This window comes from Mugil cephalus, chromosome 23 (assembly GCF_022458985.1).
Source record: "Mugil cephalus isolate CIBA_MC_2020 chromosome 23, CIBA_Mcephalus_1.1, whole genome shotgun sequence".
Lineage (NCBI taxonomy): Eukaryota > Metazoa > Chordata > Actinopteri > Mugiliformes > Mugilidae > Mugil > Mugil cephalus.
In genome coordinates, this window is record NC_061792.1 from 9,910,072 (window position 1) to 9,926,527 (window position 16,456).

General features: G+C 45.9%; 1 protein-coding gene across 6 annotated transcripts in view; it reads right to left on the reverse strand.

Annotated features, from left to right (window-relative positions):
• nbeal1 (neurobeachin-like 1) overlaps positions 1 to 16,456 on the reverse strand; it is a 37,653-nt gene that overhangs the window by 3,807 nt on the left and 17,390 nt on the right. For all 6 annotated transcript variants that reach the window (XM_047576560.1, XM_047576562.1, XM_047576561.1 and 3 more), the window contains 39 exons: positions 16,246 to 16,378; positions 16,001 to 16,120; positions 15,585 to 15,894; positions 15,404 to 15,489; positions 15,239 to 15,328; positions 14,975 to 15,152; positions 14,759 to 14,892; positions 13,592 to 13,751; positions 13,401 to 13,503; positions 13,154 to 13,313; positions 12,290 to 12,448; positions 12,049 to 12,208; positions 11,030 to 11,118; positions 10,198 to 10,830; positions 9,679 to 9,854; positions 9,308 to 9,596; positions 8,333 to 8,641; positions 8,094 to 8,243; positions 7,836 to 7,993; positions 7,575 to 7,699; positions 6,621 to 6,747; positions 6,363 to 6,511; positions 6,142 to 6,275; positions 5,200 to 5,301; positions 5,016 to 5,111; positions 4,808 to 4,932; positions 4,587 to 4,727; positions 4,371 to 4,501; positions 3,457 to 3,566; positions 3,186 to 3,303; positions 2,982 to 3,079; positions 2,563 to 2,679; positions 2,388 to 2,477; positions 2,200 to 2,309; positions 1,940 to 2,112; positions 1,759 to 1,853; positions 996 to 1,112; positions 734 to 895; positions 499 to 647 (listed from right to left, as the gene is read on the reverse strand). In XM_047576560.1, coding sequence (XP_047432516.1) covers positions 499 to 647; positions 734 to 895; positions 996 to 1,112; positions 1,759 to 1,853; positions 1,940 to 2,112; positions 2,200 to 2,309; positions 2,388 to 2,477; positions 2,563 to 2,679; positions 2,982 to 3,079; positions 3,186 to 3,303; positions 3,457 to 3,566; positions 4,371 to 4,501; positions 4,587 to 4,727; positions 4,808 to 4,932; positions 5,016 to 5,111; positions 5,200 to 5,301; positions 6,142 to 6,275; positions 6,363 to 6,511; positions 6,621 to 6,747; positions 7,575 to 7,699; positions 7,836 to 7,993; positions 8,094 to 8,243; positions 8,333 to 8,641; positions 9,308 to 9,596; positions 9,679 to 9,854; positions 10,198 to 10,830; positions 11,030 to 11,118; positions 12,049 to 12,208; positions 12,290 to 12,448; positions 13,154 to 13,313; positions 13,401 to 13,503; positions 13,592 to 13,751; positions 14,759 to 14,892; positions 14,975 to 15,152; positions 15,239 to 15,328; positions 15,404 to 15,489; positions 15,585 to 15,894; positions 16,001 to 16,120; positions 16,246 to 16,378 — 6,066 coding nt within the window. The remainder of the gene's footprint in view (positions 1 to 498; positions 648 to 733; positions 896 to 995; positions 1,113 to 1,758; positions 1,854 to 1,939; positions 2,113 to 2,199; positions 2,310 to 2,387; positions 2,478 to 2,562; positions 2,680 to 2,981; positions 3,080 to 3,185; positions 3,304 to 3,456; positions 3,567 to 4,370; positions 4,502 to 4,586; positions 4,728 to 4,807; positions 4,933 to 5,015; positions 5,112 to 5,199; positions 5,302 to 6,141; positions 6,276 to 6,362; positions 6,512 to 6,620; positions 6,748 to 7,574; positions 7,700 to 7,835; positions 7,994 to 8,093; positions 8,244 to 8,332; positions 8,642 to 9,307; positions 9,597 to 9,678; positions 9,855 to 10,197; positions 10,831 to 11,029; positions 11,119 to 12,048; positions 12,209 to 12,289; positions 12,449 to 13,153; positions 13,314 to 13,400; positions 13,504 to 13,591; positions 13,752 to 14,758; positions 14,893 to 14,974; positions 15,153 to 15,238; positions 15,329 to 15,403; positions 15,490 to 15,584; positions 15,895 to 16,000; positions 16,121 to 16,245; positions 16,379 to 16,456) is intronic.

Consider the following 16,456-nt stretch of genomic DNA (forward strand, 5'->3'; position numbering starts at 1 on the left):
TCCTTCGTCTGCCTTTTCTTTGACTTTTCTTGCTAATTTCAGCTGTAATTTTCTTCTTAGAGGCATTTTTTAAATGTCCCTCACAGATAAACACAGACTAGAGTCATGTGACACTTTTGAATGAATCACGTTGTCAGAAATCGACACCAACCAGTGAGAGTTTAGCTTCAGATCAGCCTTTCCACTTTCATGATTGACTGCCAATACAAAAGATATGACCATATTTGGATGTGACTGACTTTTGCAGGAGAAAAAAAGCTTCACAACGTTACCTCATATGTCGGGGTGGAAAGAATAAGAGAATTTAGGAGTAAATTAGAGACACAACACAGACAAAGTGCAGTGAAACGAGCACATAAATGTGCATTTTGATCGATTTAGTTTTAAAATTATTTAGATATAAGACATGTTAATGAAGCAAAATAGCAAAAAATCTCAAAATTGATCAGCGGGTGAAAAAAACAAATTAAATGCACAGTCAGCTTTTCCTGCACAAACCTGTAGAGGTCCCGGATGGACAGGTATCCCTGCTCGCTGCCGATGACGACGTACTCCCCCGACACGCACATATCTGTGACCTGCTCCTTCAGAGGCTCACTGCGGAGGTGCTTCCCGTTCACAGAGTAAAGGTGGAGGGCGTTTTTATCCTGGGAAGAAAGAAAAAAAAAACATAAAACCCACCAGCTACAGTTCAGACTCCCCTCCCTCCGTGCGTCATGGTCTGTGCACGCACCTTAAGAGTCGCTTTGCCCTCCACGCAGGTGTGAACCAGCAGGTGTCCCTCCCAGGACACGGCCAGGTGAAGGATGGAAAGCGGCAGGGAGCTGTCGCACGGCGGCCGCAAGCAGCGCATGTACTGACCCCGACGCACCGTGTGGATGATCACTGTCCCGTCCTGCAGCACAGACAGAGGCAGAGTTTTCCACCATGACTCATTTCTACGCAGATCAACACAACTACGTCTACAGGGAGTGCATGTGTGCGCGCTCTCTCACCCGTGATCCGGACACAGCCATATCCAGCTCCGAGCTGATGCTCACGCTCACCACCTCATCCGTGTGTCCGTACAAGACCTGGACCGGTTTGGGATGGAGACCCACGGGAGCTCCACCCTGCAGGCAGAGGACAGAACGGAGACGCGCTGAATTCATTCCATCACATCACTTCACATATACTGAAACATCAGACTACTAACGCAATGCACGTGACAAGTCTGATTCTTTTAACCCCTATACTACCTAAACATGTGTTTTATTTGCTTTTATGCTTTTAATTTAATTTGTTGCAAGGTTATATTCTTGAACAGATCCCTCCGGTTGAGACTCGTCGTATGCCAAGTTAAAAATTTTAGTCGCATAAAGAAAAAATTAGTAGCGCACACAAACATTGCTACGTTTAAATACGCAGAGCTCTCAAGTGTTAAACTTAACTTGGAGTGACTTTTTTTTTTAAGAGTGAAGTGTGTTTAAAGATAATGTATTAGTATATTAATCTAATGAATCATAAATTCCTTTAAACCAAATACACTGCATTATTTGTGTTGGTTGGAGTCGCTAACATTAACGCGCTAAAAAGACAACAACAAAGCACAAGTGCAGCGTCGCACAACGTAAAAAGTTTCCCCTCCTTCTCAGAGAAGACGTGTGCTTTTCTCTTGGCACAGAATGATTCTAAGTAGCAAATGCGATGAGAATTGTTGCCCTGTAAAGAGTAAATATGTATGTCAGTGTGTGTTAATGTGTATTTTTTTGTCCTAACCTGCTGCAGAACCTGCCACACCATGCAGGTTGTGTCTCTGGAGCCAGAGATCAGGTGGATGCCGCAGTGGTCTGTTGATAAGCAGGTCACGATGTCTGAGGGAGAGAATAATAAAAATAAATATTTTTCAGCCACCTACACGCTTCTGCTTTTCGGATGCGGCGTGAAGTCTTTTCTTTACCCATGTGTCTGATGTGCTGTCCCACAGTCTTGCCCTTGACCAGCGACGTGACGCGAATGCTGTTGTCCCAGTGGCCGCCGCTGAAGAGCAGCTTCCCGTCGTGCGAGGCCACGAACAGCCCCGCCGTGACCTCCACGCCTGGGGCGAAGGGTCCCGACAGGAGACGCTGAGTTCTAGGTGAAGACGGACAAAGAAACAGGACGTTCGTTTCCCAGCCTTATTGCTCTGAACGTGCTGCCGTTTGGTTGCTCGGTTCTTACTTGGTGTTGGAAACCGTGGGGTCTTTAATGAAGGTGAAGTAGTTGGAGATGTTCTTGTTGTAAGGGAGCCACCCATGGGTCCCGACCAGGCAGTTCTGACTCACTGTCACCTAACAAAAATACATATTACACATTATTAAAAGCCCAATTATTAACGGTGGGATATTTAAATATTAGCAAGGGCTCACCATGGTGTCAGGGCTCCCCTGAGTGATGAAAGAATGGGACTGATTCTTAGGCACCACCACCTTTACCAGCGGGATGTTGTCGCTGATGCCCTGCAACGCCAACGGCAACAAGTTATAGTTTTCATACAAGTTAGTTAGAAGTGATTTTCATTAACTGGAAGAAGAGAGATGAAACCTCAACGAAGAAGGACTTGAGATCGCTGAGGTGTTCGAACATGCTGAAAGGACACGAGTCCAGCTGAGCCTTCCTCTTCTCCACTTCTTCCTGAGACAGACGCACCGGGTGGGGCTCCTAGAGGCACATATGCACAAAGTCAAATCAAGGGAATGACCTGGAGGTATGTTTAGGTCGGCCACACCACTGTTGCACATGTTTGAAACAAAAAAAATTAATATTTGAACCTGTGTATTATTTTTACAGCTTAATATTGAATACAAACTGATAATAATGATGTATATTTATAAGTAGCACTGGTTTAATATAGAGCACATATAGTATCTCTCCATCAGTTTGGGCTCCTTAGCCTGAAACATGTGTAACTAGGCATGAAAACAGAAACAACAGAGTTTCACTGAGTCTTGCTTTAGGTGCACCTTGAGTAACTGGCACGGCGTCTGACCGAAGTTGTTGATCATGCCTTCGACAGCTTTACGCTCCTTTTCGTCGGTGATGGCGTCCAAGTCCACCGCCCCTGCAACACCAAACAGATTTATATGTGTATATATATATATGTATATATATGTATAAAACTATGATGTGACATGACGGTGTGAATGCAGCCTGCGATGCTTCTTTACCTTCATACGTGCAGTAGTAGAAGACGTTGAGAGCCTCAACCGCTGCAGGGCCCTTCTGTTTGTAACCGAAGATCAGATCGATCCACTCGTGAAGGTGGGCCGACACGTTCTCCGACTCCTGTTACAGAAAAATCACACACACATACAAGTAATAAATACCCCACCACAGTTTCAGTCTGTTCAGGTTCAGGTTTTAATCAGAGGTAACAGCTGACTTGTTACTTCACAGTTTTCTCTCAGGGTGAGAGTAATCCTTCTAACTGCATCTCACCAGAGCTTTGCGGTGCTTGTAGATGAAGTCCTCGGGGGACTTGGCCCATTTAGGCAGAACAACATCATTAACCCTTTCCTTGGAGATCTGCAGGCGGCCCAGATCGAAACCTAAAATTACAGCGAGAATCATTAAGAACAAGTGAGGACGGGAACTGGGACGATTAAATGTATATTGGTGAAGTTAATTAATTATATGTCAATACATTTAGCATAATTAATCCACTCATTATAAATAGGGTGATAAGAAGGTAGGAGTTTACAAGTTTATACTTCTCCCTGCTCCTTTTCGAACTTTTTTACTTAATTTTTTGTTCAAAATAAACATTCATTCTTCAATATAGTCAGAGTCTCTCCTCTTAAAACATGTAAAATCTGAATTCAGGTGTGTTGCTAATCTTTTAAACCAGTTTTTCAGGCCCCCAAACTGAAGGGGAGATTAAGTAGGAACACTGTGCAACATAAACATACCTAACGGGTGCACTGACAGATAAAGAAAATAATTTAACGGATCCAAGTTTTAACTTTAAACACAGCTAAAAGTAGTAGGGACTGATGTTAGCGAGCTGCACGGTTAGCTTCTCATCTGCTGATATTGCAGCATGCATCTGGGAATTCACTGGATTCATGTTAATGTCTATTTAAAGAAATTTTAATTTGTTGGGAAAAATAAAAATATAAAATATATATAAATATAGAAAAATGTCTAATCAACCAAAGATTTTACGACTGCGGACCCCATGTTGACAACCTATTTTTTAAATGTTTTCCATGCAGTAACTTAAATCAGGCCAAAACTGCTATTTGTGAAACTGCCTGACGACTAAATGGATACAAATCTGGTCTATTTAAAACCTCAGCATGAACCGATGAATGCAATTACCCCACTGAGGTAAAATTAAAGGGTTTTCTCACCGTTTTGGTTCTCCAGAAACTCTGGGAAGTAGAAGAACTCGGGGATGAGCTCCTTGACGTCGTTGGGGTTGTCCATGAGGGTCTGCCAAGTCGCTGGGATGGAGTGAAACTGCCGGTCGGCGCAGTCAAATCTGGGTCGAGGCAGGAAGTTAAGCGGACGGCTCTGACCTACAGCACAGACGCTACGAAGACATTGCAGGATCTGATGGTCCTTACCGTCCACTCTGCAGCTGGATGTGCAGCGAGGTGAAGGGCTCCACTCTGATCAGGTAGTGCATGACCCCTGCAGCATTCGAGTAGTGGGTGCCGTAATGGAACCGGTCAATAGTGCCTGTTGGATCTTCGAAACTCTCATACCTGCAGGACACATTTCAAAAAGGTCAATCTGAGCTTTTGACGAAAAAAAAAACGTCACTTTACAGCTGAATGGAACATACTTCTCTCTAACGGCTTTGGCATTGCGCTCGTTAAGCACGGCCACCGGCTTCGACAAGTCCCTGAATACCCTCGGATCAGACAGGTCCAGCTCCTCTGAGGTGTAGTCGGCCAGAATCCAGGGAAACTGAACACACAAGCTCAAGCGTATTAATTCTCTAAAAAAATTAAATAAATCAAATAAGTTGTCCAGTTCAGCCGTGAACCCACCACTGGATACTGAGCCAGGTCGTTGTACGTTCTGCCTGCGATGGTGTTGAGCTGCATCAAGTAGTCGAAGTTGGAAATCTCCCGGTTCACCCATTTCTGTGACGGAAATCAGAATGAACACAATATTCTCTGAAGCTGAAGACATTTAAAGTCACTAATGAACAGAAACGTATATAATAATGACCTGTGTGAGTCCGGAGGCCTTGAGCAGCTCCTGGGGAGAACGGGTTCCATAGAGGCTGAGGGAACGTAGCATCAACATGCGGCTGTACACCTTGTTCCTCACCTGTGATTAAAAACATGTCATAAGCATCTGAAACTACACACCAAATATTTAACCTCCTGAGAGCCAAGCTTTTATTTGGTACGCATTTTTAATTTCTTCATCTTTGACCAGGAAGTAGTAGTTTTTGAACAAAAACAATGTCCTCATATGTGGATGCTGGGATTATTTCATTATTTATATTATAATAAAGTCACCCAATGTGTGACAAAATGTAAAACTGTTCATTTTAATACCTGAACATGGCTGTACAATGACACAATTGCAGACAATGAAGTCTCAACGTCCTCAAACGAGTACTTGCTTATTTGCAAAAACTGCTAATTTGTTAAATTTGCGCCTTGTATCAAACTAGAAAAGTTAATGAGCATAAATAAATAAGTTTTAACACTTTGCTACCACTAGATGGCTGATGACTAAAGCGTCCACAAACGAGGACAACGGGTTTAAATGGAGCAGAATAAGCTGCAATATAACCTAAAACTTAACGTCCCCATATGAGGACGCAGGGTCTCAGGAGGGTAAGAATAAATATAACGAGGGTGTTGTTAAGCTGTTTAATCCCACTGGCAACAATAGTTTTTTTTTTAACCTTTTGGAAGCTTTTGAAGTGTTAGTTTGACTTAATGTAGCTAATTAAAGTTTTAAAATGAAAGAATAGAGTGTCTCCTATAACTTATATCAATATTATGTAACTAGTGTGAATGGTCACATCACTGGGCCTCTTTACTCTTATTTTCCAGGGAAAAATTTGGGATTAATGGTGACTTTTCTTGCGACCACATTCTCGGGAAACATAACATCGTTCAGCGCAGTAGCAGTGTTATGCTGGTGGCTCATCACCTCTTTTTTAAAGTTGAGGAAATAATTGGTCTGGTCGATGAGGAAGATCTCCAGAGCAGAGCGCCGCAGGTTGTACCGTCTGAGGTGGACCTCTCGAATCTGAGACAGGGGCCATTTGAAGTCGTGTCCCACACCTTCAGGAGAAAAAGGAGCATTTATTTAAGCGACACGATAATGAGGCACTTTTTCCATCCCTGTATTATCTACTAGTGTCTCCTCACCCTCCTCTTTCTCCTGGCTGCTGTCGTAGAAGTAGATGTGTTGCGTGGTGACTTCCAGGCGTCCAAGGACTACGTCCACCACCGTCACCAGCTCACAGTCCTCCAACAACACCAGTTTCTCCTTCTGGCCCGCATCGTCCGCTTCAACCCTGCAGGACGCAAAGATTTATGGAGACAGTTTCACGAAATATCTAAATAATTCATCACATGTATTGTATTATGTGAACACGGTGGGTTGTTCTGTGTTTGGAGACTGACTGGTTGCTGGCAGCAGCAGGGTCCTCCTCTGGGAGCTCCAGGATGTCATCTTCCAGGTCGCTGACTTTGACTTGCTTCACAGCCTCCAGCAGCAGAGACTCTGGGTTTACACGCTGCTGATGGACACCTGAGGAGAGCAAGACAGACAAGAGGGGATTAAAAACTGTGACGCAGCATCCAGAGACGGTGGAGTGGTTAATATCATACGGCAGCGGTGAAAATTAACTTCTGAGCACGCTCGTTGAGGGCTGACAAACTATGAAAAATGCACCTGGCAGGAGCGAACCATCATGCATATCCAGCTCTCTTCAGTGTTTTTCTTTCATTAATAGAAGCTTTACACACTCGTGATGTGTCCGACAGTCAACGTGCATTTCTAAGATGTTGTCTTTTGAAACTTGAAATGAGTACAGATTAAAAAAAAAGAAAAAAAAGGGCAACATGGAGAACACTTAATTAGGAAATTCCACGCTGAGTGGCTCATCCTTATAAAGTAAATGGAGGAGGACGACATGGGTTCGGCTTAAAGAGGATTTTCAAGGTCAGTCCTTTTTAATCTGTTTATCAAGGGGGGGGAGGTTGGACGGCTGCATTCGTGACACACTTATAATCACCACCACCGTCCTCTGAATACATCTGCTGGGGTACCACCAAAAAGTCTAAAACATAGGGCTTCAACAAGAAGGGGGTACTGCATTTGGGGCGCAAAATCTTTGGTTGATTAGACATTTTTTATATATTTTTTTACTTCTCCCCCCCAAATTTATATTTCTTAAATTGCACATTAACATGAATCCAACATATTTTAGTAAATTGATAAGGGATAGCTTAATATTAAATGCAAAACACTGGTCAATAGTACAACTATTAATTAGTTTTCCGCGAAGGAGCCAGGTGTTAGTCTAAACTAGCACCAAGACAGTTTCAGAGACCACTGAATTAGCGTCGTCTTACCCAGGTTGTCTCTCAGAGCGCTCGCCTCCCGGTGTGGATCAAAGTTGTAATTACGGACCAGCTTCAGCCTCATTCGGGAGTAGTTCTCAGCACTCGACACCCTCCAGTGCATCTCATCCTGCTGCCTGTTAGGAACGGTTACAGAACACATTGTGATATATCTATACATACATCGTTCCTGTAATCAAATTTGACCTACGTTAACTTAACTAAATCCCTAAATTGCACAGATATGCAGAAGATATTAGATAAAGCCAGTACCTGTCAGCCCAGGGCCCTCTCTCACACACCAGACCCCGCCGCGCTGCCTTCCACTGCCTGATGATGGCGCTGTTCTGGCTGTGCTGCTGCTTTAACATGCTGTTGTAGCGCAGGTTTTCCTGGCGGCTGCGGCGGGAGAAAGGCTCCACAAATTGCTCCTGAGAAATAAAAAAACAGGACAAGAGGTGTCACTCGAGTTATTTCCTGATACAGATTAGCTTCACAGTAGTTATTATAGGTGTTGCAGAATCAACTAACCTGGAAGCGGATCTTGCTCTCGCCCCGCTCACGCTCTCTCTTGTGCAAGCTGACCATAAAGGCCTCGTAGCACTCTTTCCAATACAGAGCCATGGTCTCGTGACCCTGGCTGAACATCTCGATTTCGTATTGCTTCATGTATGGGATAATCTAAAGACCAAAAACAAGTAAATAATCAATCGTTTTACTTTTATCGTTTTAAATTCTAACAAAAGCAACCGTGATTGTTAGTCTCTTACGTATTTGTCGAGGTAGACGCGCCACTCAGGTGAGTTGCAGTACAGCTGGAAGTCCTCGAAGAAGGACGGACTTCCGTTGGTGTCGGGGAGTTGCGGCAGGTGCAGCTCCATGTAGAGGAGGCGGTGGACTTTAGAGAGCAGCGTTCGCAGCAGTGGAACCAGGAAGGAGTACGTCTCCTCTGTTTGCTCCTGAACAGAGCGCCGCAGGATCCCCTCCACCTTCCCCAGCAGGTAGCAGGCCTCGTCCTGGCTGGAGATCTCTTTGGTCTGCAGGATGCCGTTTAGCTTGGCAGTGGCCATGGCGCACACCTGGGACAGAGTTAATTTATTATTTTGTGTGCATGGTATGAAGAAATTGAGGATAACTGGAAATTAGTGATACTTCTGATACCAGATCTTTATGCTCTAAAATCGATTCTCAAATCAAAATATTGATACTTTCGATACCAGATCTTTATTCTCTAAATTCGATACCAGGTCTTTATGCTCTAAAATCAATACCAGGTGTTTATGCTCTAAAATCGATACCAGGTGTTTATTCTCTAAAATCGATACCATGTGTTTATGCTCTAAAATCGATACCAGATCTTTGTGCTCTAAAATCAATACCAGATCTTTATGCTCTAAATTTGATTCTCAAATCAAAATATCGATACTTTCGTTACCAGATCTTTATGCTCTGATTTCGATTCTCAAATCAAAATATTGATACTGCCGATACCAAGTCTTCATGCTCTAAAATCGATTTTGAAATTAAAGCATCGATACTTTCGATACCAGGTCTTTCTGCTCTAAAATCGATACCAGGTCTTTAAGCTCTAAAATCGATACCAGGTGTTTATGCTCTAAAACCGCTTCTCAAATCAAAATAATGATACTTTCGATACCAGGTGTTTATGCTCTAAAAATCGATTCTCAAATCAAAACAAAAATCTGTGGTATCAAACCAAATCACCACTGTAAATAAAAGTTCACCTCGGGGTCTTCCTGCGCCATGAAGCCCAGGAGCAGTCTCAGTCCAACTTGGGAGAGCTGGAACCACTGCGTGCCTGAAGAGTACCACACCATGAGACTGTCCATCAACGTCACAGTCTCTTCCAGCACCTTCTCCGTCCACAGCGCCGGGTTGACCAGGCCCTCCGCCTGCAGGAAGTCTTGTACCATGTGAAGCAGCCGCACCGCGTTCTCCGTGTGCTGTGGCAAAGTAGCAGCTGACGCCTCCCGGTTATCACTCACCGCCCACTCCAACATACGCTCCATTAAACTAAAGGAGGAACGAGGCACGGTTAGTTACTGAAACTCCAGACTTTAAAACTTTAAATTTATCCCTTGAGTGGAGAGCAGACCTGAGCTTTATTTGGTCGACAGGAAGCAGCAGCTCGTTGGCGGTTCCCAGTTTGGTGAGAGCGGAGAAGACTTGACCACGTTCGAGCCACGCAGAATCATCAGACCCCTCGACTCCTCGCCACATCACACACAGGATGATCTCCAGCAGCATGTTGCACAGCTCCTCCTCCGCCCGCTAGGGGGCGACACAACACCAAAAAAAAGGCTCGTCACACAACGTGTCTCTTGAATGACGGGGACGTTTACATCCTAACAACTCAAACTCAAACAGTACACGATGTAACTAACAGATTCCTGCTGTAGGAGGAGACAGGTTGTCTCTGTCTTCAACCTCTCTCCTCCAGTGAGACACTGAAATAATGAAAAGAGTGCAATAGATGAAAGCCAGTGCTCGAATCCCTGAGGTGGCGATGACATTTCACTGAGTCAGTCGGAAGCTCCTGCTGTTTAGTAGCATTAAGGCAGTGGGACCGCCCGCTAGTAGTGAATATTTAACGGTTCAATATCTCCCATCTCACCTCAGCGTTGTTGAAGGACTCTCCCAGTGAGATGTTGTCACTGAAGAGAAAGCTGTCCTCAGCCAGGGAGGAGGTCGCATCTCGATCCCCTGAGCTCCCCGGGAAAGGCTTCGAGTTCTCCAGCGGCGAAGGCGTGCTGGGCCCGCTCCCGGGAGTCTGGCTCCCGCTATCCACGCCCTCATAGGCCTGAAGGTGGGACAGATCCAGCGTCAAGCCGCCCGACTTTCCCACCACCCAGGGCTTGACGTGCTGCTGCTGCTGCGGTGGCGGCGGCGGCGGCGGCTCGGTGGAGGCGGAGGACGACGGCGTGTCCAGCAGCGAGATGACGTCGCCGTTATCCAGGCTGTCCACGGAGCGGGTGTCGCCGATGCTGATCCGGTCGTCGTCCAGCCGGTCCAAGCGGCCCGAGCTGCCGGCCCGCGTCCTCCTCTCCAGCGGGAGCTCGAGCCGGTTGTTGGTGCTGCCGACGCTGGTTCGGCTCAGCTCCAGGCTGCATGTGCTGATGCTGTCGGAGTTGCGCAGCGGCAACGCGCCGTCGCCCCTCAGGTAGAGACGCATGAGGGTGTCCTGCCAACACTGCTGCCTTGAGATCTGGACGGCAGCCTCCTGTTGGGACTGTAGCAGCTGGTACACCTGAAGACAAGGAAGGAAAAATATTAAACTAATTAAAGAGTTGCAGGTCGGTGTGATTGTAATAATACAGCATAACGAGAAGAGAGGAAATGGAAAGCAAAGTGGATACAAATCGATTGTTGGGACTCTCTTCTTCCTGTGTCTGCTACAGTTCGATACGTGTAATTAATAGTGCAACAGCCTGCAGCCGCTCTCTCACCCTCTTGCAGACGATGAGGCGTACGTTCGGTCCGGTTCGATGAGTGATCTGGACCAGAGCCATCAGGTCCTTGTAGTTCACCACGTGATCTGCAGACACACACACACACACACACATATATATATATACATACACATTATATGTTTATGGTGTTTTTGTGTACTGGCGAGTGCTGCTGCTTCTCTGTTGAAGAAAAATGTACTGGCTTGACAAAATTGATTCCATTAATTCAGGGTGTAATCACGTAATGGCACTCAGCATAATGGACCACGGAAAAAAAATAAATAAATAAATAAAAAAATCAACGGACCCCTATTCATTTTGATAGTCATTGACTGAATACATTTAATATATGCAAGATACAGGAGGCTACTTTATAAATTAGAGGTACTGCGGGGGGGGGGTTGGTCGCAAAATATTTGGTTGACTAGACTTTTTTTTTTTAATATATTTTTAAAATTTTCCCCACAAATTAAAATTTCTTTAAATGCACATTAACATGGTAAATGCTGCTACCACTTTGCTACCACTAAATGGCAGACTAAAGCATCCACAAATTTCAACAGGGGAAGGTACTGCAGAGGGATCACAAAATCTTTGGTTGATCAGACATTTTTCATACATTTTATTTTATTTTTTTTTTAATTTTTCCCCCAAAATTTAAATTCCTTTAAATACACATTAACATGAATCCAACATATTTTAGTAAAGGGATAAATGGAGGCTGAAGACGTTATCAGCACTGCACTTCACTTCACACAGAGCGCCACACTAGACCTGTCAATCTAAGGTTCCTGTACACAGTAGGCTCCGCCCCCATCGCTGCTGAGCCAATCACGAGGCCGTATATTACACACCGACTCTGTCAAGTTCCCTGCAATTGGCCGAGAGTCTGTTCAGTCCCCATTAGCATTGGAGGTCCTTGGCCTGAAAAACGTTGAAGACCCCTGGTATAAACCAACCCGTACGGTTGGAAATAATTATTCCTAAGTCTGGATGAACCTGATGGAGGTTCTGACCTGTGTGGAGGACCTGGTTGAGGAGGCAGCGGATCAGGGTGGGAGTGATGAGAAGCTCGGAGAAGAGCAGCGAGAGCCCGGCGTAGCCCGCCTCCCTCAGCCGCAGCCGCTGCTTGTTCTTCTCGTAGACGCGGTCGCAGCGCAACATCCGCTCAAACAGCTGCACAGAGGTGAGCAGAATTCAGGCGAATGCACCTATGACGGACGACGTGACTGACGGCATCAATTCGGCGCAACTCACCTTGAAGACGAGCTCCCGGAGACGATCCGAGTGTTTGTTATTCAGAAGGAGCGCGTAACTCGAGTCGGCGGCGGCGGGCTCGAAGAGGAGCAGGACGAGCTGGTCTCTGGTCGGACAGGTCTGAAGAAGGCTGAGTAACAACTCCAGGACCCCACAAAGCTGCAACACACACAACCACAGATATTATTCCCAAAGGTGTTTATTCTGACTTTTTTAAAGAGCCATGAAAATGACTTATTATCCACATCAAGCACCATGTGAATCAGAAATTCAGCAGTTTTCCTGCAAGTGTAGCAGCAATTATGATGCTCTGTTAATTGATTCTCATACATTAAACGTATGAGGATAAGGTGATTGTATTGACCACATGTTCATAGTGGGTGGGCATATGTAGAGTTTAAGAGGATATACAAAGAGACTACTGCAAAGTAACTGACAAAAAACAAAAAAAGTCCTTTTTTTTCAGCCACTCGTGGATATTGCTTACAGCGAGGAAAATATTTAAAAATAACTAAGGGGATACGAGAGGATGGCAAAACAGCTGCCAGGCGGGAAATGAGCAGGCAGCTTCCTCACTCCAATGGAAATCCTGTAGTGAAAGGTCATCTCCGCTTTTTTTCTTTTTTACAATCCTCTAATGGCTTGTTGTTATCACGGATTAACCAGTTTTACAATAAATGGGTCATCTGCATACACTAATAATAACTTGACCTACTCCATATTTGATAGCCTCACACATCTTAATCTTGGCTCCGTGAAAATTAATTAACATTTTGTTCCAGGTGAATGTTGGATTCCTGTGGTCCAGAACAAGCATGCTCATGTCTTCCTCTGTGCCTCGTCTGCGACGTATCTGTAACGTACCTGGTCTTCATCCCCGATGGCGGCGATGTATCCCAGAATGCTCTGCATCTCCTCATGGGACATGCCCTTGCTGATGTAGTACTTGATGAGGCCGCACAAGGACGCGCGGATGGTGCGAATGTCGTCCTCGCTCAGGTCTCCCTCCTTGCTAGTGTTCTTCCTAAAGTGCAGAGTAGACGGCGAACTTTTGAGTTTAGCCTGAAAACATTTGACGACATAAAAACAGGTGTGGAAATAGGAGTCGTACCCATAGTAAAGGCGCATGGTGTCCAACAGAAACTGAACCCCATATTTTTTCCTGAACTGCTTCCGGTTGTCCTTGATGACAGTGGACATGTACTGGATGTGACCTAAAAATTAGTTTACAAAAAAGATCCATTACTGTTTTGCCTAAAACTACAATCAAAGACGCTCTCGAAGACACAAATAAGATCGAACCTATGCGCAGAGGGAAGTCTCCCTTGTTCCAGATGTTGAAGTTGAACAGCAGATGTGTGTGAAGCTGCTGCAGCAGCGCCTGGTTCTTCTCGTACGTCACCTGCTCTATCAGCAGCTGCATGGCAACCAGCACGCTGACGTCCGCGTGACCTGCCGGCAGCTAAACGCACACAAACACGGATTTATGACACGACCGATTCCTTTCAAATACACACAGACGGTGACACAGGGTCAGGTGATATGAAAACGAGACGAAAAAGACACACATCCACCACAAACAGGCTCGTTAACAAGCACGAATAAGATATTGTGACACCCATGAATAAGATAACATGTAGGACTGAGGAAACACTGTGGTTTATTTGGGCATTTACCAGTTACGGGGCGTGGTTACTTTGCCTAGAGCCACCGCGACCACATCTAAAACATTTACATTGCTTATCTGGGTCTCTGCGGAGGCTTTTATTCTCCCCCGTGGTGTAAATGCTGACTGAGACACTTCCAAGTACCTCGCTACACAAACAAACGCGGAGGCACTCGCAGCAGACAAAAGGCAGAAGAAGAAAGGAAGGAGGGGATCGGAGGATTAAAGTGCGAGCTCGCGGAGGAAACGGACGAACGCGGACGCAACTTCAGACGGGGGTCAAAGTGGATGCATAAAAACAAAAACAGTAAATCGGGGACTCATAATTAATCCACTACAAGCTCTCTCATAGTCGGAATAATCCAGTTTGAACAGGGAGGAAAACAAAAGGCTTATGGGACGTAAGCCTTTTGGTAACGAAAGTATTAGCGAAATACATTTCGTTGTGTAGAAAACGGCCAATGCTGTTCGTGCATACGAGTGAAAAGTGTTAATAAAACACTTCCACTCACTTCTACATTTATATATAAGTGCAGGAAGGAAAACAGGAAACCATATGTTCTCTGAAAGCACTGAAAAAAAAAGACATATAGGCTAACGTTCATTAGCGTGATTCATGCAGGATAATACTCTGTATGACAATGTCAGGATGAGGCCTGAGTGCGGTTTTAAATACTTCTGGGTGAGTCGAGCGGACAGAAATAAGTGTTTGAGCTCCCAGAGAGTAATTTCTCTGCACAGTGTCCATTATTCCTCCCCGCTCATACGAGCTGTGTGTAAATCAGTTGGAGTTAAACACAGACCTTCTGCAGCAGAGCTCCCAGAGTCCCGACGCCGTGCGAGTGGAGCAGAGTCTCCTGGTTGATCGGGTGCCTCTGCAGGAAATGCTTCAACACTAACAGGAAAGTGGCCACTAGATTCTTCTCCAGACGAGCCTCTGAGACAAGAAATAAACAAACATTTGTTCGAACATGCTGCACACACACACGAAAAAAACGTATTTATGTGGCACAACACACCTGAAGCCCTGTTAGATGGGAGGATGACCCAGTCTCCATCAGCAGGTGTGGTCACATCAGGGGTGATGAAGTCTGACCCGGCTGCAGGGTCGCTGCCCTGTTGGTCCGGAGTCACCAGAGCCAGCTGCTCCAGGATGGGGAAGAGCACCGGCAGGCCGCCCACGCAGTTAATCATGTCCTGCCACAGATCGATACACATTCAAATAAATGCTTTACGTGTAAATACGTCCACCTGAGCGATCGGCAGCCGTGAGCTGCACCCACCTTGATGTCCCAGTTGACGACTTTGTTCCCCGTCAGGCGTCCGTGCAGCATGTTCGGAGACAGATCCAGACAGATGGGGTTTCTGCACGCCTGGAACCAGAATGGTCGACTTTAGTGAGCAGTTATCAGCGTGGGGGAAACAACGTTTTAGTGAGCTAAACCTGCCTTAGGTGAGTAGTGCAGCAGCAGTTTGGTGGATAGATCACCGAGTTCTGATTCCTGGGTTTTAAATGGGGAGATACAGTTTGGACCTGTATGAGAGGGAAGAAAAAACAAGCTTGGATCTAGTCTCATCCCGCTACACTTTTCTTTTAAAATCTCTTCATCTCCTCCTCCCCGTGCTTACCGGCGCTACAGATGGCTTTTATGTGGTTTTGCTGCAGGGGCTCGTGAAACACCATCACGCTTCCCAGCTGGCCCTGCAGGGACGTGGGGCTTCCCCACTCGCTGTCTTGGGTCCCCGCCGAAATCAGCTTAGTCACGGACTCGGGCTTCCCCCCGAGCAGCCCTCCCCAGGTCTGCGGCGACAGGATGCCGCCCAGCGAGGAGCGGGTGGTGGGCGTGGTGGCGGAGGAGAAGGGAGGGTCGGGGATCTGGGAGGGCGGAGGGGTGGTGGTGCGGTGGCCGGCCGAGCCGATGCAGCAGGAGGTAAACGGCTGCGAGCGGAGAGGAGATAAGAACGACACAAAAATACATTAGAAGGAGGAAAATGTCATTGGATTGGTGAATTAATCCAAGCTGCCAAGAAACTGGGGGCCTCACCTCGGTCATGGTGGGGTACTTGAGGGGGGCAGACAGTTTCTGTTGTCCATCCACATAAATGTAGACAAGACTCTGGCCGAACGGCCTCTTTCCAGGTACGTGCACCACACCGATGCTGTGCTGTAGACAGAAATTCAGACATTTAGCCCAAGAAGAAGGTTTTTTTATATTGTCAACATGTTAATATTTCAGTGGTGCCTCCCTTTCAACCAATTAAAATTAATCGAGTGTGTCACTTGACTCACCCAGAGTGAGTCACAGAAGCAGTAGTCGGGTAGCATGACGGTGACGTACTCCTTCTTTGTGCACACTGCCACCACCAGCACACCAGCGGAGCTAATAAAGGCCTCAAACCCCGTCCCACCAGGGGTAAAAAAGCTGCACAGAATTAAATGTAGAGTTTAACATGATTAACACGAACACGATCTCATCATGTATTGAATTGAGAGTGTGGTG